Consider the following 24,209-nt stretch of genomic DNA (forward strand, 5'->3'; position numbering starts at 1 on the left):
CTACTTCAGTCTGTGTGCATTGAATTTATTTAATACATGAGTTTCACAATTTGAGTTGAATTACTGAAATAAACTTTTTTTCGACATTCTAATTTATTGAGAAGCACCTCTATATATGTTAATTTTTTCCCCAAAAATTCAGTAAAAGCAGGATGCCATATAGGGAACCTTTAACGTGTTATGAATTAGGACACCATAACCCTAATCTGGTAGTCTGTTTTAGAATAGTTATGATTCTCCCATAGAAATTTTAATAGATTTGCTTGTTGTCCACAAGAATGCCGGCCATGCCATTTATAATGTGAAGGATATTTCAAATAGAACTGCATTTCAGATGTTAGAATCTGTTCCAACAAGCCATCAAGCCAGTCAAAATCTTTAATCTGTTAATTTCATAGATGTTAAACCCCAGCAGATTGAAAAGGTTATACAAAACAGCCCAGCACTTGTACAGTTAAAAAAGGCTTTACATAATATGGATAGAATATGTTGAATTCCCTGGATTAATTGATTTTATTAAAAGCTGTGTTGTGATAAAGGCTGTGCAGCTGAAAGTAGTAAAGCTTCTGTCTTGCAGTCCAGTCATATCTTTCCTGGATCCTCCTTGAGTGTAACAGTTCTGTTAAACACCAACTGAGGAGAAAACAGTGACAGAGATGAAGTGTTGTCTCCTATACTGTATGTTAATCTGTTTAAACATAATTGAGTGTTTCTGGACTTACCTTTTCAGATGTGCTATCAGGGTCCAGTGAGAAATAACCCACTCTCTCAAACTGAAACTTATCAAACACTTTGGCCTTGCCCACAGAACGATCTACTAAGGCACTTTCAATCACTGTTAATGAATTCTAAGTAAAAAAATAAAAAGGAAAAACCGAGATTAGTAAAACTATCAAATCTTCAAAGAGTTAAGAGGAATGTCTACATTATAAGATTCATTCTCTGCAGTTGCTTGCTTTAGTTTAATATAGCATAAAATCATTAGTTTGTGGGGGTTAGGGAATCACTACTACCACTACTCATATACTTGGAGTTAGAATTTTCTCAAATGTTCAGATCAAACATTTTATATAATGTATTCCCTTACAGGGTTTATGTCACTCAGGAATCCAGCAGGAACTTCAGCTGGGTCCTCTGGGTTTTTATGGAGAAACCTACAGACAGAAACGAGATAGAATGAGGATGTGACATAAAATATGATTAAAAGTAAAATTCTTGGGTCTGTCAGTACACAAGGAGACTTACAGTCTTTCATACAGGCGCACTTCACACCGCAGTGGATCGCTAACCCAGTGAATAAATGCTTTGGGCTTTTCTGCAGAGTCTGAGCTGGCACACGTCACCTCTAGCTCACACACTTTACCACAGCCATCCTGACAAAAAGAAGATATTAAATAATATTGTCATTTATTTTGCATTATTCAACAGTTACAGTAGTTCTGAGTTGATCCTTGATTTTATCTGAACAAAAAGAGTGCTGATGTACAAACACTAAACATTTCACTGTTTGTGTCACTCCATTTGTCTGTGTTTGCTCTCTTCAGTTTCCTTTGGTCTTGGCATCAGTGGTAGGAGTATTTTTGTGACCCTTTAATTTTACACCAGTTGGTGGTGACAAGTGAATACATATTGTTATTACACAATCATTAATTCAACTGATTTGATCAAAACACTGAGTTTTTCAGGAATAAAACAATGAAATTAGGTTTATCAAATTTCACAATGTGTACTTGGACAATTTCACCTTGAAAGGTAAACTCACTTTTCACTCATAATAGGTAAGGTGGGGCTCTAGCCTCTTATTATTTTTAGAATGGTGCATCAACTTGTGAAATTTAAGTTGGCAAAAAATTAAACAAATTACAACAACACTGAATAGAACACTTAAACACTTAAACTTAAACCAAAATTAAATTTGTCTGTAAAGAGTGTGCCTACTGAACAGGTAGAGGAAGTTAGACTTCTTGGAGTTATTCTAGACAGTAGGCTGAAGTGGTTAAAACAGATAGAAAATATGGTAACAGTTATGGGAAGAGGCCTATCAGTTATTAAGAGATGTGCAAAATTTTTACCACAGTATTGCATCTCTCAAGTTGTGCAAACAATGGTTCTTACTCATTTAGACTACTGCCCAGTGGTATGGTCAAGTACATCAAGTAAAAATTTAGAAAAATTACAGTTAGTCCAGAATAGAGCTGCAAGACTAATTCTGAATTGTAAGAGAAAGGTTAATATTATGAGAATGCACAAAATTTTAGGTTGGCTACTGGTGAAGGACAGGGTAATTCTTTCTCTGCTATGTTTTATAAGAAACATTTTAGCATCGAGAGATCCAAGTGTATTGTACTCTAAACTTTTGTATAGTAATGCTAGTCAAAATTTTAGCACCAGGCATGCATTAAAGGGATATTTTTTGCTTCCTGTTTCAAAAACTAATGTCAAGCAACGAACTGTAATGTATAGAGGAATGAAAATATGGAATGAATTGCCATCGGATGTTACATGTTTTTTATCAAGTAAAACTAGGTTTAAAAAATTGTTAAAGAAATATTTAATGGTACAGTACACAGTAAATTGCTGATTTTGATGTTTTGAATGAATTTTGGGTTTGTATGTTTTATTGTATTGGTTTTTTATTGTTATGGATTAATGTAATGTAATTTTGTGTTTTTATTTTTGTCGGACCCCAGGAAGAATAGCCACTACCTTGGTAGTGGCTAATGGGGATCCAAATAAACAATAAACAATGTCTATTATACGCCTTCATCATCACACTCTAAACCCATGAGTATTTTTGCCATCAAACCATGTAGGAACTGAAGTAATAAAGCTTTGAATGTTAAAAACAATTTTATAAAAACCTGTTTAATGTTAACTAATCAAGTGAACCTAGTAGATCATGTGAACTACGTGAAAATTAGTGGTCTTTTACCTTGATGACGCGCTGCACAGAGATGATGTATCCTGCATGTCTCAAGCCTACTGGCTGATCTGGAGTCAGGCGCTTGTAGCCCTTCTCCATCACCTGCAGCAAATACACATAAAAAATAAACAAACAGGGTCAGCTCGGTTTATATGGGATGCTAATTCTGTTCAAAACTGATCCATGTTAGATTTTTTTAAAATCTTGAACACCTCTCTGAAGTCACTCTGCTCAATAAAGATGGTCTTTGAGAAGGGAACCACATGACTGCCCTTGGCTTCATTGGCTGGGAAGTCTGGTACTCGAACCTCCTTCTGAATAGGGGAGAAACAAAGCAGTTATCTACTGCAGTTATAAAAGTAAATTTATGCACCCATATACATTTCCTAAATTATATTTTACTGTTGTCCATAGCAACATTTCACTGCAACTACAGTTAATGACCTCAGAGGTACAGTATTATTTTTAATAATGAGCATAAATCTATAAAAAGGAAAGAAAGAGCTGAATGACCAAAATGACTTTACGTTTATACTATATATATATATAGTAGCCACTTAATAAGCAGAATAATTCAGTTTCAGTCAGTCATTGCAGCAAAACTGATGATCTGATGATGAGCTGATGATCACTGGATAGCTGTATATTGTCACATGTAATGAACACTTATGAATTTCTGCATGTGTTCACCTGTGCATTGGTTGGCAGGTTGGTGATGGTGACTTTGAGGGGCTCGAGTATGGCCATGGCACGAGAAGCGGTGTCATTGAGCACCTCTCTAACACACGCCTCAAGCAGGTGCGGCTCCATGGTGGTCTGGGCAACAGTCACACCCACCTAAAAGAGAACAAGAGATGTTGACAGAGGGTAACAGTTTCTAATAGTTGTTAATACATCAGTGATGGATAAAAGGGCCAACATCTTTTATTCTTTAATTATAAGCATCAGTCATTTAGTTTTCCTGTTAGACAGTTTAGCGTTGAAAGCAAGACAATTTAATATTTCGTTGATATTTGGCAAATAAGCAGCTATATCATTTGAACAAGTCTTTGAATGGCTATTAAAGATTTAATTGCAAGGACCTTGCAAACTTCAACAAATTTAGCTATTAGATCAGTGGAACCTATACCCCAAGCCACTTATATATATATAAAAAAAAAAGTAAAAAGTTTTGGTTTAAATAATTTATTTTAAAATCTATCAATGATTAATTAATAGGTTATCAGCTGGATATTCCCAGTTTACTTTTGGTATCATCAGAAACCAATATCTGTGGACTAGTGGTGATCGTCAGCTACCATTAAGTCTTTCACATACTATATTTTGATTTGTAGTACTTGTGACGTAATACAATGCCACACCATTTTTCTTTTTTTTTCTATCTTACCCGGGCACAGAAATTGTTAATAGCTTGTGGAGGGAACCCACGTCTCCTGAGAGCTGTGAGGGTAAAAAGTCGTGGATCATCCCAATCTCTGAAAAATACAATACAAGAGAACACCACATTACAATGATTTCTAGTTAATTAAATGACACACAAAAATGTTATGTATGTGTTACCTAACAACTCCAGTTTCCACCAGTTTAATGATCTTCCTCTTGGAAACAACAGTGTAAGTGAGATTGAGTCTGCCATATTCCCACTGCACCGGGCAGTACAAATCCAAAGCATTACACAACCAGAAATATGAGGATCGTCTGAGAGAGAGACAAAAACAGGCATTAAGTATGTACAGCAATGTTACTACATTTTCATAAAGAAATTAATTATTTAAGATAGTGTACAAATATTTAAACACTGACTTACTGGGTGCTCTAAAGTTTGCTGTTTAAAAAAAATTCTGAACATTATTTTAGCTTTATTAAAAAAGTTGTCCTTAATTGCAAATATATATGAGTCACTGGAGCCCTGAATGCTGAGTAGACATTGCAGTATTCATATGAACTAAACTACACAATATGGTAAGCCATATTGTAAAACAGCTGTTCATTCAGTACTCTGTATATCACTGCATAACAGTTTACATTTATATGCACACTGTCTGCAGTACAAACAATGTATAAGCTCATGTGAACTTCAAGGCCCATATTCCTAAAGATTCAAAGAATCCTCTCAGAGAGCTCCTAATTTAGCTTTAAAATGTATATGTAGGAGTCTTAGCTAAGTGCGATTCAGGACAAATCTGAGCGTGGAAAAGACAGAAAAATGTCTTGGTTGTCCAAGAAGGAAATAAAAGAGCACTTTAAATTGTAAGGTTTATTATAAGCCTTCACTTTGAAATTACAGGCATAATTTTCCCTGTTTTACCATACTCTCTCTCACACACAAATTATATATGTAAGAATGGTCACAAACATAATCTGTGCACAATCTAATGTGTAGCAACGTATTAACTCACTGTCATGCATTGTGCAACATTTCTTCTCCCTCTTCATTTTTCGATGATATTCTTAACTGCTAAATAAACTCTAAAGCCTCTTAAAAGTCCTAGTCCATACTCCTAACAATGTGTGCCATAAGACCACTTTTAAGGCTTAAGATGCTTTCTGAATTACTTTTTTCTTTACTAGGATCTTTTCTTTAATTTTAGGAGGAAAAGCATTTCTAAGAATTTCCTTAGAATTTTGTTACTAGGAGAAACTATATATATATATATATATATACAGTACAGACCAAAAGTTTGGACACACCTTCTCATTCAAAGAGTTTTCTTTATTTTCATGACTATGAAAATTGTAGAGTCTAAAGTGTAAATTAATCCATAAAATATATTACATTAAATACTACTTAGAACATTTTATAGTTATGTTGCTAGCGTTAGCCACGTAACTCGCCGCAATTGTAGTCAATTGCAAATGCGCAGTGTGACTGCTGTCAAGTTCGTGCAAAACCCAACCTCAGAAAAAACATGAATCACACGTTTTCAACCGTGTTCCTGAAACCTCATGTGTGCGTCTCCTTAATCAAACACACCTGATTCAGACTCCAAGACCTGAAATGAGTGTGTAAAAGGAGACATTAAAAATGTGCAAGGTTTAAGAGGATCCAGGAACAGGGTTGAAAACCACAGTATTAAAGTATAATATGTATTTAAGGTAATTTTGAAATCCATATGGAGAAAAAAAAATTGAAAACAATTATTTCAGAACAAAACCGGTTAAATAAGTGAACTGTCCCTGATACTTCGATAAATCAAGTTTTATTAATTGATGAATACTTTGATGAACCAATATAGGTTCTTAAATTCCAAGATGGATCTTTGCAGGTGATGAGTGAATAAAATGTCACTAAATATTATTCATAGTGTACAGATAAAATACCTTAGGATTTATTTTATTTATTTATTTTTTCAAAATAAAAAAATTAAATAAATGGCTGAAATGTGAGGTTTCAGTTTTTGGTCAAAACTTTTCTTGAACATGAAGTACATTTGAGTAGATAACATGCTATGCTCCGAGTCACCCAACCAACACCTTTTGTTCATTTTAAAAATTAATCTATCAGTATTAATGTTATTATTTTAAAGTTTACACAAACACAAAGTGCATAGCACTGCTAATTTTATTTGTTGGTTTGGTGAATGATTTTATTGTGTGTATCAATACTTGATTTTTGGTGACTGAACATTTCCTTTTACCACACATTTAAACAAAACTGTAACGATTCTGCGAATCATTTGTCGATCATTTTGATCACTATAATTGAGTTTCTTATCGTTTCATCTCTACACATAATGATTATCTCAAGAAAGCCAATTAATGTTGTTAGTAATGTTGTTAACACTTGTTAGTCAATTAGAAAAAAAAGCTAGAGAATTTTCCTAAATATAAGCTAAATATACTACATAATCATTAGATTTTAATTAACCTGTTAGTGAAGTTTTATTTAATGCATGTTTGAATAAATTTATCATGAAAATATATTATTACAGTCACAATTTAAATGTTTATTTTTCAACAACAAATTGAAGTAAACAAATAATTTAAATATAAAAACAGCCTAAAAACATGCAATTAAAATGTTTGTAAACAACTCTTTTCTTAATCTAAAAAGCTGTTAAATTTGATGGTTTGGGCTTGTTAGTTTTGACCTTTAAAGCAATGTACCCTTTACAGCTTTAGTTGAAAGAGATTTTATTATTATTATTATTATTATTATTATTATTATTAATGTTGACATACCTGGACTGAAACTCTTTGGTGCACAGTGAGTGTGTGATGTTCTCAATGGAGTCACAAAGACAGTGTGTGTAATCATACGTTGGGTATATGCACCTGTGCACAGTACATAAGAAAGTATGGCATAACGACAATAAACAAAAATCACACCACATGAGCAAAATAAAGTGTCCTACCAAGTGTCTCCTGTCCTGTGATGTGGCGTGTATTTGATTCGGTATGCCACAGGGTCCATTTTTCCATCTTCCATCACCATCTTCATTCTGAGAGTGACTTCTCCCTCTGCAAACATGCCCTTTTTCATCCTGTCAAACAAAAGCAAAGATTCTTCCACAGGTCGCTCTCTCCAGGGGGAGGGAGGGATGTTGTGACCCTTGAGTTCCTCTCCACGTTGGTGGCACACATATGCATGACCCCTGACATACAAACAAAAATTAATCATTAGTCTATCATATAAACCACATTCAGATCCAGCACACATTAATGTCACCACTATGGTAATTCCACTGCTCTAAAAACAATAAGGCAACACAGTATAACACCAAGTCAAATAAACTTCAATGATATCGATCTATCCAGTTAGGAAGCATAGTGATTGTGAATCAGTAGCCACACTTACATGGACACTTTTTGTTTTAATCAAAAAGAAATAATTCTGAATGTTAAATCCAAAAACAGAGTTTACACTGTTGTTCAAATGTTTGGAGTCTCTAATAAAGATCAAGGCTATGTTTATTTGATCAAAAACAGAAAAAAATTGTAAAATATAAATATTATTGCATTAACTAATATTTTATAATACTAATATTTTTCCAATATACTTTAAATTACAATTTATTTCTGTGACGCACTACTAGAATTTTCATCAGCCATTACTCCAGTCTTCAGTGTCCAGTCTAATATGCTGATTTATTATCAGTGTTAAAACTGTTGTTCTGCTTGATATTTTTTATTTTTTAAACTGGGATACTTTTTTCAGCATTTATTCAAAATATAAATCTTCTCTAACAATTTTTTGTAGGATCATATCACACTGAAGACTGGACTAATCATGCTGAAAATTCAGCTTTGCTTCACAGGAATAAATTCTATTTTAAAGAATATATAAAAAAGAAAACTTATTTTAAATTGCAATAATATATTTCACAAAATTATTTTCTTTCTGTATTTTTGAAAAAATGCAGCCTTGATAAGCATAAGAAACATCTTTAAAAAAACATTCAAAATCTTACTGATCACAATCTTTTGAACGGCACTGTACATCATAACTGAATTTAGTTATTACCGGTAGTTTATGTGCATGTCCATGCTTCAGATGGAATTTAATCTTCTGACATGCACACCGCACACAAATGCTGAATTTCCCACTGTTTTCACGTACTTTCACATTCTCCTTTATATTATATTTTAAAGTAAAAGTTTACCAAGTTCATTACTATGAAAGAAAGTCTAAAAAAATCATGCAAAGCCCTGTGGTGTCAGATTTGTAATCCCACCTGCGAATAAGATCAACAGCAAGATCATAGAGAAGCTGGAAGTTATCAGAGGCGTGTGTGACAGCGTATGGTTTGTACCCTGAGTGAGAGAGAAGAACAAACAAGCAAACATCAACAACATGTTTGAAGAAGGCTCTTTAATAGACAAGTTCACATTTGAAACACTGTAATATCTGTCATCCAATACAAAGCCCTTTCATTTAATTTTTCCTTTTAAATCTTTTTCTAAATTGTTTAAATGCATAATGCATTGGAAGCACATACTGCTGTAAAGGGTGGCACATCAGACACTTAAAGGGTTAGTTCACTGTTGCTGCTGACAACCGCTGAGTGGCATTAAACAGCTTGAAAGATCAAAGACCATTTTTAATATAACTCAGACTGGATTCGTTTGAAGCAGAAAGTCAAATACACCTAGGATGCCTCTGTGGTGGGTAAAACACATCCCAATTTTTGGCTGAACTAACCCTTTAAGTGTCTGCTTTTCACGTTTGAGTGAACTACACATTGAATATCAGCTGTAAACTGCAATCAGGTTAAGTCTGACTGCTCAAGCAAGTCAGCTCTTAATACTCACCAAGCCACTCCACCATTTCTTTGATGGCAGTAAAGTACTTCTCCTCCTCTTTCTCAGGGTTTGTGTCATCATATCGCAGGAAACAGATGCCATTATTGGCCTTCAAAAAGACGCAATGTCAGAAAGGAATTTCTTGTTAGACATGGTTCATATGAGTCTGTGTTTGTGTGTACCTTGGCATAACCAAAATTGAAATTGATTGCTTTGGCATGACCAATATGCAGAATCCCATTAGGCTCAGGGGGAAAACGGGTGCGGACCTACAAAGAAGTGGAAGAAAAGTGAGATTTGGATTCAAACAGTATGAATTAGCTCAGTTTAGTTTCTAAAAAAAACAGTGATGCACCAAAATGAAAATTCTGGGTCTGATACCAAAATCAGGATGTCATTTTTAATAATTGTGTTTCTACTCTAATTTGTTGTTGAAAAATAAACATTTAAACAGTGACTGTAATAAAAAAAAAAATATATATATATAATAATAAAAAAAGATTTAGTCAAACGTTATCTATAGCGAACAGAACAGGCCAAATAAAAATATAATTCCAATAATTGAAATTTCAGTATTGGACAAAAACGTTCCATTGTTAAAATATCAGCAAGTCAAAAAAAAAAAAAAAATCTTAATCTTAATCTTCTTCTCGTTTATCATCTTAATCTTTCATCAGAATGTAATAACCTCTGTCACCTCAGATGAAACCTAGGCCATGCAGGATAATGGATGATGCTAACCAAGACTTTTAAGTAGGGCTGGACGATTATGGCCTAAAATCAAAACCTCGATTAATTGAAAATCTTACCTTGATTACGATTAACCCTTAAACAGGCAAGAGTGGAAAATGATAAGCAAAAAATATTTTCATGTCATTTTTTTTTTTACATCATCTGAGCTTAAGTAAAACATATCCAAAATAATTTTTGAAATATTTGATATATTTTGGATTTTATGAGTTGTGACTCCCAGGTCACATTGCCTGATTAGGGTATAAAAAAAGGACCCAAGTCATTAATCTGTTAACTGTTACTGGCCTACTTGCCACTGCATGCTTAAAACAATTATATCATATACTTTACCTGATGTAATGTTGACAAATTATATATCATTCAAAAATTATATATCATCAAAGCTTACGAACTCAAGATTCAGCCTGTGAAAACCATTTTGAAATCGGACCCTGCTTTGCCATAAAAATGGTACTCTGTTACCCCCCATTTTTTAAATAGGCATTAAAGTGCACTATCCAAACTTAAATTGCTGTAATTTATGAACACTTTGGAATATGAACCATAAGGGGCAAAAGTGGAATTCTTTCAAGAAATTGAAGTATCAAAAAGTTATAGAAGTTTAAATGTACTGTAAATAATATGCACTATATTAATTTTATTATGTTTTATTTATTATAAATATTTTACATAACAGGTTTTACTCAAAAATTTGTATAAAATTAAAGCCTTGTGTCTAAATAAGTTATGTTACAAATTTGAAGTTGATATGAAAAAAATTGAAGTTCATGTGAGATTTTATTTAGGGCGTCATACCACACACATCCACTGGGAGTCATCAAAACTATTTTGAATTTTGCTTAATGATTTTTTCTCTAGATTTCTCTGTGAATTTCACTTCTATCTCAAAATATGAAATCCTGAGACTCAGACCTTTCCAATGATATGTTTATAAAATTATAAGATTATAAAAGTTTTGGTTCTAGAAGACCGTAATGCATAATGTTTTATGACACTTGACCCTGCCCACTAAGGGCGAGGTTACCGCCATTAGATTTTAAAGTACCATTTCCATGGTACCATTTCAATGTCCGATTCCAAAATGGTTTTCACAGGATGAATCTTGGGCTTCTAAGCTTTCAAATGATATATGATTTATGATGATTACTAAAAGATTTAGTAAAAGACAACAGAGAAAATGACAACAACAAAAAAAGAGTGCCAAGCGTCCCACAGGTTATGGGGTTAATTTCTTTTACCAAGCTCCTCACCTAGTGGGTGGTGTCAGGTTTTGTATTACACAATTTATTTGAACTACTTTACCTTTACTAATCTTGACAAAACACATATCATCAGAAAGTTCTGAGTCTTACGGTCCCATCTGCCAACTGTTTTTTGATATTGAGACTGAAATGTATAAATTTGATACAGGAGAATGCAAAAAAAAAAAAAACACCCAGTGGCTATTTTTGGTAAAACGCCTAAAAATCTCATGGGAAGTTACATTTTGTGATATAAAATTAAAATTTAGAACACAAATTGGTTAGACATATGACTTTGATTTGATAGTAATTTTAGAGTAAAAATTATTTTGTAAAATATATATTTTATATAAAATATTTAGAGTACATTTGATTTACAGTAAATATAATAATTTTTTGAAGTTACTTTTTTTTTTTTTTTAAAACAAGACCAAACTTGTCTATATTCCAAAACATTCTTAAATTACAACCATTTAAATTTAGTGTAATGTTACGTATATTCTCATACTCAATAGTCTCTTTTTTATACCCTAAACAGGCAACGTGACTCAGGAGTCACATACATTTCAAAACGTGCTAAATAACAACATAAACAACATATGACAATTCTTTTTTCTTCAGCACCCTAAGACAATGTTCAGAATTAATGTTAGCAGTTATATATTTCTTTTTCCAAAAGAAAAGTAAGTTTAATATATAATTAACTACCTCAAAATCTGAATGTTCTCCACCACTGGCAGCCATGTTGGATTTAGATCAGGCTGACTAATATACCACTGAAAACTTGAAGCAAATCATGTGACCAGCATACTTGAGATTTAATAAAAAAATTGTTCTTATGCCCCAAAAAAAGACAATAAAAACTATATGACTTGTGAGTCACGTTGCCTGATTTAGGGTTAATGAACGATTATTTTGTTTCAGTTTTTTTTTTTTGCCCTCATAGTTCACTGACAAGGTTTGTACTGTAAATATGATTGACTATCAGCAGTTATTTTATCTATGTTCGTAACATTTCTTACTAGGGTTGGGTATCGTTTGAATTTTATCGATTCCGATATATCGATTCCTAGTTTCGATTCCAATAAGATAAAAAATCCAATATAAAAAAATTAAGTCAAACATTTAGATGTCAAATATTTTTACAAAGCATTCTGTTGCAGCTGAATAACATGAGCAAAAATCAGCAGCCTACAAAACACTGCAAGAGGAATTTTGCCTGTGATTAAAAAAAAAATACTATAGCAAAAACTAAACAAAATTTCAGGTACAGAAACTGTAATTAAAAGTTTAAAAACACTGCATAGTTTTCTTTTTATAAATAAAATGAAGATTAATCAAGTAAAGTTATTAAATATATTCAGTCAAAATCAGTGAATGATTTTCTTTTGTTCTTTGATTAACATTAATGACAGGCAGCGCGTTTATTAGGCTGTTGTCTCTTTAAGCAAAAATACTGCACGTGTGTTTTCTTTCTCATCTGTTTACGTTCACATAAGACAAAAACGGCTGCATTTATGATGATATACTGATGTAGTTTCCCGTATCGTAGTTTCAACTCTGAACAACCTTTTCTACAGTTAAAATACACAGAACAGTCCGAGAACGGACACAAACCGGGAACCCGCAGCGCGACCGCCAACCGCTGCTCTCTGTTCACGCGCTTGTGCTTCATGTGCGCTGCACACAAACATACTATAATAAGTTTTGAAATTCTAAGCTACTTCAGTGATAAATCACAGGACAGCGCTGACAACTAGTTTCTGTGTTCCTCTATGCGCGTGATCTTCATAGATACTGTTTATATGAGTGTTTTCGTGCCACAATGCAGCTGTGCGAACATGGTAGCTTGATATAATGATACACATCCGATCATCTAATCGCTTGAATGTCCAAACCATAAAACAAATACAACTGACAAAGTTTAGTGAAGACGCAAGGCTCAATGCTCACGCGCCATCACTATGTGTTGAACCGGCGTTCACCTCCGTGTTTTGCTTTTATGCCACTGACTGGAGAGCAGAGTCGTGTGGCTACACACGCGCTAGTATGCTTTTAAGGGGGAAGTGTTAACAAGATTAAAAAAACGAAATAACCGACATGGGAAAATTACGTCGGTTAGAGGTTATGAATTTCGGGGGGTTTTTTCGATTATTTTTCGATTAATCGTCCAGCCCTACTTTTAAGCATCATTTAGTAAACTTGCATTCAGGTCATACCTGTCCTCCAGTCTCTTCCAAGTGCTTCTTCAGCAAATTCATGGTGTTGGGCGTTACAACATAACCTTCAGTCTTGTAATTCTCCCCTAAAGAGAGATAACAATAAGCATCATTATTTACTTTTAGCCAGTTTTCTCCTGATGGTGCCAGGGAAGCTGCCAATGATCAAAAAGTCTCACCTGGCTTATGGAACTTGAGCGCCTCTCCTCTCAGCTGCTCCATCAATGATTTCCCCTCTGTGTTCGCTTCACCTAATAAAGCGAAAACAAATTTTATGAAGAAAAAATTTGGGGATCTAGGTTGCTTCTGTTGCTTTTTAATCAAATATTAAGCCACCTTAAAATTAATCCATATAACTGAGGGGTTTTATCCAAGTATTGTGAAGAGATATAATAGCTGTATACTGTATGTTCCAGTTATATTTAGGATTGATTTTAAAGTACTTTTACTCATTTAGAAAACCCTCAATGACCTAGGACCAAAATATATTGCAAATATGTTCACTGAATATAAACTTAACAGACCACTCAGATCATTAGGATTGAGTCAGTTAGAAATACCAAGGGTTCACACAAAACAAGGGGAGTCCGCCTTTAGTTACTATGCTGCCCGTAGTTGGAATCAGCTTGGAGAAGAGATCAGATGTGCTAAAACATTAGTCACATTTAAATCTAGACTCAAAACTCATCTGTTTAGCTGTGCATTTATTGAATGAGCACTGTGCGATGTCCGAACTGATTGCATTCTATTTTACGTATTCACTGTATTTTATGTAAAATCATTTTCTATTTTTAACTGTTTTAAATTAATTAAAAAAAAGGACATTTTTAAATCATTTCCAAAGTTTTAAAATTGCTTGTTTTATTGTTGTTATTATTTTTCTTCATGATTATTTTACTTTATGTAAAACACTTTGAATTACCATTGTGTACGAAATGTGCTATATAAATAAACTTGCATTCACTTGCCTATGATGAGCAGATTTAATTTATGCATTTTAGATGATCTCTTTAAAAGAACTGTTTGCCCAAAAAATTTAATCTTTGTCATCACTTAGGCTACGTGTGCACTTATCTTGATACTTTTGAAAGTTTCTCTCCGTTCTACAGTAAGACTGTGTTTTTATCCAGCAAAAACTGAGCTTTTTTTTTTAAATATACTATCTGAAGTTTCTGCATTGTAGTGTTGACTGGAAAAACAAAGTTTTATTTATTTTTTTTTTAACGATGCATGTTTAGTCGTGATGCATATTGTAACTAGTGGTTCCCTTTCAAGGGAACTTCGAACTGAGTCCTCTAGGGGTCACTATGGGGAACGCATTGTCATGACCCGTGTCTGAAGCATACATTGAAAACACCAACAACACGTTGGCCAGCTTCCCACGGTCCAGGACCCACCGCTGCTGAGGCACAGATGAGATTGAGCTTGTGGGGATCACAGGCGGATCTGCCTGATGACTTTAAAGAGGGACTTTCCCTCTCATGCTCATTGGCTGTGGATGAGAGAGAGCCACTGGAGGATGATGTTATTTCCTTAACATAGTCTAATCTGGGGGCCAGTGCTCTGCTGGGTTCTGCCCTGCGTATGACGAGCTGTTGGAGGTAATGGATCGCACAACAGCAAGGCTGGACTTGCCATGTAAGCGGGGCTAAGAAAGTGACGCTGCAAGGTTGTCTCGATGAGCGTTATCTTTCAGGCCATAGCCCTCCAGCTCAGGTGTGCCTTCCATTTCTTTCGAGCTGTTGGAGGTAATGGATCGCGCAACAACAAGGCTGGACTTGCTGTGTAAGTGGGCTAAGAAAGTGATGCCGCAAGGTTGCATCGATGAGTGTTATCTTTCAGGCCATAGGCCTCCAGCTCCGGCGAGTCTTCCATTTCTTTCGAGCTGTTGGAGGTAATGGATCGCGCAACGGCAAGGCTGGACTTGCCGTGTAAGCAGGCTAAGAAAGTGACGCCGCGAGGTTGTCTCGATGAGTGTTATCTTTCAGGCCATAGCCCTCCAGCTCAAGTGAGTCTTCCATTTCTTTCTGATCTCCATAAAGAGATCAAGAAGGAATGGATGAGTCCATTTTCCTCACGAATCTATCGATTAAAGCATATACGTTGAGAGCATGGGAGGATGCCCCCTGTAGAAGAGACTGGCTAGTTATCTCTCTAAAGGCAAGATGTCCTCTATTAATACTCCCTCCTTGCCATCTAAGCCCCTTCAGTCTTATTTTTGTCCGAATTATTCATGACTATTTTTATATAGTTTTAGTTGACGAAAACTGATGACATTTAGTCTAGTTCTGGTCAATGAAAATTGCATTTTAGTGGGTTTTTAGTAATGCAATTCTATTTAACATAGTCAATATGTATAAGTTAACATAGTCAACAAGTAGAAGTACCTAATAGTAAGATGAAACCAAAATTTTCTTTTAGCCAAAATCTGTTAAAACTAGTTTATATTGTTATATTATTGTTACCTTATAAACTCAAGAATACGCCCATTCCAGACACCTAAGATGCTCTGATTTGAATTTACAACATTTATTTTTCCAACCAAACATGTTAGAAGTACACACATTTTGTGCTTGAAGAAGTGATGTCGCCTGTGTCTGCGCAGTGCGACCTGATGCAGCCCCTGAAGTGAGACACAGGAAACTTACATACTGCAAAATACATACTGCAAATTTACATACTGCAAAATAATAATAATAACGTGACTAAATGAGACAAAATAACGTTGTAACTAGGGCTGCACGATGTGTCGTGTAAGCATCGATATCGCGATGTACGAATACACGATAGTCACATAGCAGGATGTGCGATGCATGCAGGTTGTCATAGTTGATCCGTTGTTCATTAACTGTACGGGCCAGCTGCTCCGCGGCCCTTGACGAATTGCACAGCTTAACCATCATAGAGTGAATGTTTTGACAGGGCAGAGAGAGAGAGAGAGAGCGCGCATGAGAGAGAGAGAGAGAGCGAGAGAGACCGTCTTCAAACAACACGAGCGCTGTCTTGTTCTCTCTCCCTCGCACATATTAATCAATTGACACGATGGTGTCGATGTTTAAATCATTTAAAATAAGAATGTAAGTGTGCTCACCCGATTTTTGTTTGTAAGAAAAAAATTGATTAGATTTCATATCGCAGTATATATCGCAGAAAAATAAAATATCGCAATGTCATTTTTTCCCCAATGTCGTGCAGCCCTATTTGTAACATTTTGTTTCATTTCGTTTTAGTCAACGAAAATTAAAGAGACATTTTAGCATTTAGTCTCGTTTTTATTCATCAACAATAATGCATTATACAATTAATCAATCATCATCACATGACAAGCATTTACTTTGCCGATATTTAGTCATAATTTCATAATTAAGTCATAAAATGTCACGAACAGCTGTCTAACGTCCTAGGGGCAACTCCCATGTAACGTTGGTACGTAGTGCTCGCCATTGTTCTTGCCTGCACTCCCCTCAGAATGGTCACATGGGTATACTGATCCCCATAGCGACCCCTAGAGGGCGCAGTTTAGAGTTCCCTTGAAAGGGAACTTCTCAGGCTACTTATGTGACCATGGTACCCTGAGTAGGGAAAGAGACACTGCGTCCTCTAGCTTTCTGATATGCTTCAGACACAAGCTTCAGATGAAGAAGTGGATGACGTGTTCACCCAGTGCCTATTATACTATATTCGCACTGGTAGTGACGTCATTGGTTGTCGCCGGCCAATGTGTTTTTGGTGTTATTCAATGTATGCTTCAGACATGGGTCACGATGAGGCGTTCACCAAAGCGACCTCTAGAGGACACAGTGTCTTGTTTCCTACTAAGGGAACCATGGTTACATAAGTAACCTGAGACGTTTTGAAATATCGGCATCAGCCGATAGATTTTTTTTTTTTTGGCTGATGTGTTCGAGGCCGGACTTTTATTTTGACGGTGCTGAGAATGGCAGCTCCTAAGCAACAGTGCTGTCTAATAATCAGATAGAATGGTTAAACAAAGGAATAAATATATACAAAAAGTATGATAACGATTGCTTTTATATTATAAGTAATAGAAAGGCAAACATTGTAATACTTTCTCATTTGTCGTTTGCATTAAGCAAATACACATTTATATCATTTAAACAAATCTTTGAATGGCTAATGAATATTTAATTTCACAAACCTTGCAAACTTAGTGAAATCCAGCTGTGAGATCTTGAAGTGTGCATTTTTATCCAGCATGATCAAGTGTTCTCTGGTCAGTCTGTGTTAACTGAATACTCTAAACTCGTGATTTAAAATTATGCTGTGCTTTGTGCATTTGCGAACTGTCATGTTAATTAATAGTAATTTTCTCTGTGCTGCATGTAAAATGAGTGTTACCCTGGCTTTATTTGAAAAAATATTATTCCCAACCCACACAAACTTCCTAGAATACGGAGTGCCCTGTTGGTTACAGTGTTTTACTTCCTTTTTAATTATATTTTTTATTAAATATTTATTTATTTGTAAATAAAAATTCTTTGTCATCTAAAGTATAAGTATGTTTATTTTACACATTTATTTTTTAATCCATTGTCAAATGGATGGTATTGCACTCCAGAATGGAGGCAGATGAACGTGAGCTTGCAGGGTTAACATGACTCAATTACTGGAGAAGTCCAGCATACGTCACCAGAGAGAAGCCTATAGCTTTCACTTCAAGATCAGGTCAAGAATTTTTTTCTATTAATTACTGTCATCATTTTTTTACAAGAACATCTAGAACATTCACCTTCAAAATAGATGGATTATTATGTGAATTTATATTTCATGCCCTCTTCAATCCAAAATATTTCTTTCAAATCTTTCTGATTTGCACTGGTACAAGGGCTGTGTAAAAATCCCTGCCCTACAGTAACCTGAGAGTCACATGACAACGCAACAGTTAGCAAACAACAATGATTCAATAATTTCCTGATGGACTAGATCAAGTCCAACCCTACATTTTTCTCATTTGAGCGGCCATTTCACTCAGATATATACATCACAATAGTTAATTGCAACCTCAGATTGTAAATAGATTATTGCAACTTCAGTTTTTATGCTGACATTGAACAGCCCTGCTTTGTATGGCAATATTTACTTACAGTACCACAATGTCCACGGTATAGCAAAATCTCTTCAAAAGAACATTTGTATTGTCGCCACAATATATCACCTTACTGCCCAAATTTAGTATCTCTGATGCAGCATTTAATTTACATACAACCAAAGATTCATGAGTCACATTAAATTGATGAGGGAAAAAAAACATCTCCGGTTTCTTTGTCTTACCATTTGGAACCTTCTCAATCTTCACATCTTTCTCTGCAGCTTTGGGTTTGGCACCCTGTGATAAGAGAAAAAAAAACATTTCACAGCAGCACGGTTCACATAACAGCAACAGAAATGTCTGTTACTCATTTTAAACCAGTATGCTGCAGGTGATAGTGGTGTAGGGCTGTGTATTGCCAAGAATCTGGCGATACGATACACATGACGATACGGGTTGCAATACGATATATTGCGATACTGTAAGCAAGGCGATATATTGGGATATTTCTTATTTAAGGAATAGTATATATTGTAAGGAAAGCTGTCATTAAAAACACCCACCATAAGCAAACCTTAGCATAAATAAATAAAAATAGTTTAACCAGAACACAGTGGGATCTGCATTTGTAATAATCAGTCCCTGTAACATTCATTGTTATTGAATCACTTTTTGTGCAGTATGAGTTAAGGGGGATAAATTAAAGTGCTTGCAGGATCCTTTAATAAAATAAAACAATATAAAAACAATAAAAGCATAATATAAAAAAACAAGCCTTGTGCATTATGAAGAATATAAAACAGTTGGTTTGATACCTTTATCTCAAACGGTGTCAGTTTAATTAAAGTGGGTACGGTATATAAAACAGTTGAAAAAATATGGATTCAGTACTTTAGATCATATGGTGTTGTCGTTTAATGGATTTATATTTATTCTGAACATTTTAGTATTGGTTTTATATTATAACGTCACGTAGTTAAATTGTTTAATTTAAAAGGTTCATTGTTAACCACCCCCCCCCCCCCCTCTCTCTAGAAATTAAGCCTTTTTCAACGTAAAGGGCATACATTTCTGACTATCTGAGTTTGTTTGGGCTTAAAACATAACATCCGTAACTTAATTGGCAAAAAAAATAAAATAAATGAATGTCTACTGAATGTCCAACTAACTTTACCAACATCGAAAACTGCGATGCGAGCATCACACCAACTGCACAAAACGCCCCTAAAATGAGAGAAACTGCAGCCTCAGTTCCGCCGTTGCCACGACCATAGACTGTATATAAACAGGCCGTGACCCGTGTGAAGAGGCCCGCATGGGGCTCAACCATAGACGGGAGGGGGTCGCACCGCACCTGTCTCTTCACACGGGTTGCGGCAAGCGGCTGAACCGAGGCGGCACCAGCGCAACAGTCCCGCAGTGGACGTTACCACAAAAGCCTAAATGACAAAATACTTCAGCTTTGTACACCGAAACTGGGACAAATCTTTCACCATCCATTATTAGCAGCGAACTACATTTACACTAACATTAGTGGTGTGCTTTAATGCTAGTATTTCCTGTCACTCAGGATTTGTTCAGAGATGAAGACTCCCATCTAGCGGTCGGAAAATAAACTCGAAACGAAACAACTGCCATTAATCTTGTATGATTTTTTTTTTTTATATTGATTTTACGTTTTTGAGAACCGATACAGTAACGCCAAACAAAATATAGCGATACTCACGAGTACTGATATTTTCTTACACCCCTACAGTGGTGTAGCCAAAACTCGCCCTGTTCTGTGCATGCCTCAAAAGGAACAACTGTTAAACCTGTTCTTGCTCAACAACAACTCATTCAGGGATTAAAACATATGTATGGTATAGAGGTAAGATGTCCACATGCCCACATCGATATCGATATCGCGATGTGCGCACTGGCAATGTTTAGTATTGAGAATGGAAATGTAAAATTAAGGCGATATGATGATACGTGTTGATTAAATACATAAGTGGTTCTCAATTCCAGTCCTTACGTACCCTCGCTCTGCATATTTTGCATGCCTCTCTTGTGTAACCTGATTCAGATAACTAGCTCTTTAGAAGAGAGCTTTATGAATGAACTGTTCTGATTGATAAGGTCCCTACAAAATGCCATTTTAATCAAATAACTATGACTAAAACTAAATCAAAATTTGCTGTCAAAATGAACACACACAGAAAGCACCTGGGGAACAGTGTGATTAGTTCTGTCTCAGATTTTAAGTGTTTTTTATTAGTACATTACTTCATAACTAACTGCTACATCAAAGCTTATAAATGCATAAAGACAAATTACTTTGGAAGTCTAAAACCAGGAATAAGACTTGCAATCAAGCACTGTAATGATACAGCAGTTTTTGGGCCGGTACAACATAACCTGCCTATATACTGCTACATAATTTATAGAAAATGTTATGAGAGATTTCAATTTGTTATGGTTCGCAACAGATCCTCACCAGCACTGTTTCCGTAGAAAAGGGGTTATGTGTGTGCCACAAGAAAACAGAGAAAGTAAAAATATACCTTGTGCTTTTTCTCCAGATCTGCCTCAGTTTTTGGACCCAGAAGGTGCAGGACCTGAGAAACAATGCAACAATGATTTGGTGCTCATACACACAATGATTTGGACTGATTTGAGCAAGGTAGTAAAACTGTCACACGAACCTGCATATCCACTTCATTCTTGACAATCTTCCCATCAGCCCATTTGAGAGCAGTCCTGGCCTCACCTGAAGAGCACAAACCGACACTATTCCTCAGCAGCACCACACATGACTGTATTCACACAAATATGATATGCTGCCTCACCCATGAGTATCCCCATGTTAAAGCGATATCTCTCTGCCAACAGCTGATCTTTGTGCTTCCTGATAATCAATTCAACCTGTGGAATTATTAAATTATTAATATTCAAAGACCGATTAGAATTCATGAAGCACTAATTGAAAACTACTTTAACATTTATTTTAATTCTTTCAAATAAATAATGGATAACTAGATAAATTAATTTCTCACTAACTTGCACTAACAATACTTTTGCCTCAATATAAACCTAATTACTGTTTATTAATACTAAGTAATTTAAAGTAGTTCTTGACAATTAGTTTGGGTAGGATTAAGGATTTAGAATAAGGTCTTTCAGTGAGAATTGGACACTGAGGTGTTACCAATATTCTTGAGAAGTGAGAAGGTTACATAAAAAGCATGCATTTCAAGGTTAGACTTTTAATTTTGATGTTAAATTCACTATTGTATTGTATAAAAATATTGTGTATACAAAATAATTAGTTCAATTACATAAGAAGTAACTAATTAAACTCACTGCCATTTCAATCCTTGGCCACTATATAAACAATAAAAAATAAATGAGAACAAAGACGCGTCATTCAGATGAAACTGGTATTTCTCATTATCATCATAAACTTTTGATTAAAACAAAAAAGCTTTTGGTGAAACGCTAATGAGCTGGAGCAGGCAGCAAAGGAAAAGCAGTCAACGAATGTCCAGCATACATAGGAACCTTTCAAAAGAATCGCAGTTTTCATCAGAAAAAAAAAACAACATTCTGAAATTAGTAATAATAAAAATAAGGAAAAGGGTTAATTTTTGATTGCCCTATTTATGATGACATCTCCTACATGTCTGCCCTCACACCTCAAAAATCTTTTCAAATTCGGTTTTCTTTTTTTATTATTATTATACAATTAACAAAAGCAAAAAAGGACTCTTACACTGGCTTGCTTATTCTTTTCCTATTCTAACTTTTTATTTTATTTTTATTTATCATATGATTTAAAGAACCTTGCTGTGTGTACTGCATTAAGTTAACTGAGACTTGTTATAGCACTTGCATACCATTGCTCTTTTGTTGATTTTGATAGCTTCCATTTTCCTCATTTGTAAGTCGCTTTGGATAAAAGCGTCTGCTAAATGACTAAATGTAAATGTTATGTAAAAAACCCTGGTAATGAAGTATCCTTACCGCATCTTCTATCTGCTCAGGTGTGACCACCACTCCCACGCCACAGGCAGCCTCAAACTCAAATCGATCCAGATTCTCCTGAGGGTGGCTTTTTATAAAGTCCAACGCCGCTGAGATAAATATCAGAAATAAAAATGTCAGCAAGTGGCGAAATGCAAATTATTGAAGCCCTCTAAACCATGACAAAGGGTCTCGCTAACAAGCATTAACATCATATGGTGGTTTATTTAGTAGTGCTGATAGATACAGATAATTCTGAGAATCTAATCTTCTTTTATAGTTTTCTCTTCACATTTATATTTGAGTTTTCTTTTCAAATTATGTCGATATTTCTTTGTCTAATTAATCTCGCCAAGGTTAACAAGTTGCATGTCTTGTTTTCGATTTCCCGCAATCATGATTACGGTGTTAGTACATTCACTGTGCGTTGAAAAGTCACACAATTACAGCTGAATTGAATTGGCGTATACTTATATGAGGGGTGCTTTAATGTAAAACCTCTTAATCTCGCAGATAACAATAAGAAAAATACGTTTCTTAAGAATTATGACCCATTTTTGTACAAGTTAAGGCATCTGTTTACATAATTCACTTTCATTTTATATTATTTTATTCAAATTAAGTTTGTTTTCTTGCAATAAAAATAATATTACAATCATTTAAAAACACTACCGTAAGTTTTATCAGAAAATGAATGCACTAGAAATGCACAAAACATTTGCATCATTTTAATAATCACATAAAATGTAAAAATCACAACAACAAAATATAAAATAATATATATATACTAATTTTACTGATCTCTACAGTACATATAGAAATCAAAACATTATGGACACTGGGGAAAAAAACACAAAGTGACAGAAGAGTAAAGACAATCAGATAACCTGACAGCTGCAGTTCTGAAGTAATTTTTCGTGTAATGGTGTATTCTGTGAGGAAAGACAGTTGATTGGAGTCTTTGAGTCGAGTCACCATATTATACAGCATAGTGCCTGCAGTCTTATCAATGCTAGCGGAACCCAGCAGCCCTTGAGCCTGAAAAATAAACAGTAACATCGGCAATAATATTACAAGTCTTTTCCAAATACTTCTTGTAAATGTAACGAGTGAAGAAACTGACACGTGAGTTTTCTAGATAGGATGGTGAGGTCGACAGCGCACAGCAACAACTGGTTTATAATACGTATTAATTAACTATGTACCTGTTGGATCGCCGCCATGAGTGTTGATGAGAGTGCTTCATTTTTCAATGTTTCCTTAGCTTTCTGCTCACTGAGGCCAATTGACATGAAGATAGACACCGAGTCCGCCATTTCTCTTCCTGCACACAATTCCAGCCCCGCAGGAGCACAGCTCAGCAAGCATGCATTCGGATTGGAACGAACCATGATGTATCCAATCAGATTTGTGCATCCTTCCACCAATAATCGGTACGCTTCTGTTGACACACAGTTGCATCAGACGAGCATTGCCACGTGAAGTGCAACAAATTGAAAATAAATAAATATCTTTACATTTTTTGATCTAAGTTATGTAAAGGAACTTTAGGACAGTTTAGCTTCGCCACTGTAACGTTAAGTGTACAGATCAAGACCACAGTTGAAAAAGACTGGAAGTCACCCAGGGATCGTTTACTGATGGCCAGTTAAACTCCGTGAACGTTTCATGACATATTTAGAACGCTTGTATTAAAAATAGAATTGTCCAATAGAAAAAAAAACCTTAGCAGCCCAGACTAATGATTCTCTCGAATTATATATTTAAATAGTTAA

At 35.0% G+C, this 24,209-nt stretch overlaps 1 protein-coding gene across 1 annotated transcript; it reads right to left on the reverse strand.

Annotated features, from left to right (window-relative positions):
• Nucleotides 1-364: 364 nt before the first annotated feature.
• LOC132097371 (glutamine--tRNA ligase-like) lies at nucleotides 365-23,795 on the reverse strand. Its single transcript, XM_059503035.1, has 23 exons — nucleotides 23,640-23,795; nucleotides 23,322-23,472; nucleotides 22,435-22,544; nucleotides 21,261-21,336; nucleotides 21,117-21,181; nucleotides 20,976-21,029; nucleotides 18,672-18,726; nucleotides 13,559-13,630; nucleotides 13,380-13,465; nucleotides 9,349-9,435; nucleotides 9,176-9,275; nucleotides 8,599-8,677; nucleotides 7,279-7,518; nucleotides 7,106-7,198; nucleotides 4,484-4,621; nucleotides 4,311-4,398; nucleotides 3,614-3,760; nucleotides 3,136-3,237; nucleotides 2,933-3,025; nucleotides 1,246-1,373; nucleotides 1,088-1,154; nucleotides 723-848; nucleotides 365-633 (listed from the first exon to the last, which is right to left on the reverse strand). Exons 1-23 carry the CDS (start codon nucleotides 23,748-23,750, stop codon nucleotides 583-585), a joined length of 2,319 nt encoding a protein of 772 aa, XP_059359018.1. The 5' UTR covers nucleotides 23,751-23,795; the 3' UTR covers nucleotides 365-582.
• Nucleotides 23,796-24,209: the final 414 nt, after the last annotated feature.

The sequence above is a fragment of the Carassius carassius genome, chromosome 21, assembly GCF_963082965.1.
Source record: "Carassius carassius chromosome 21, fCarCar2.1, whole genome shotgun sequence".
Taxonomy (NCBI): Eukaryota; Metazoa; Chordata; class Actinopteri; order Cypriniformes; family Cyprinidae; genus Carassius; species Carassius carassius.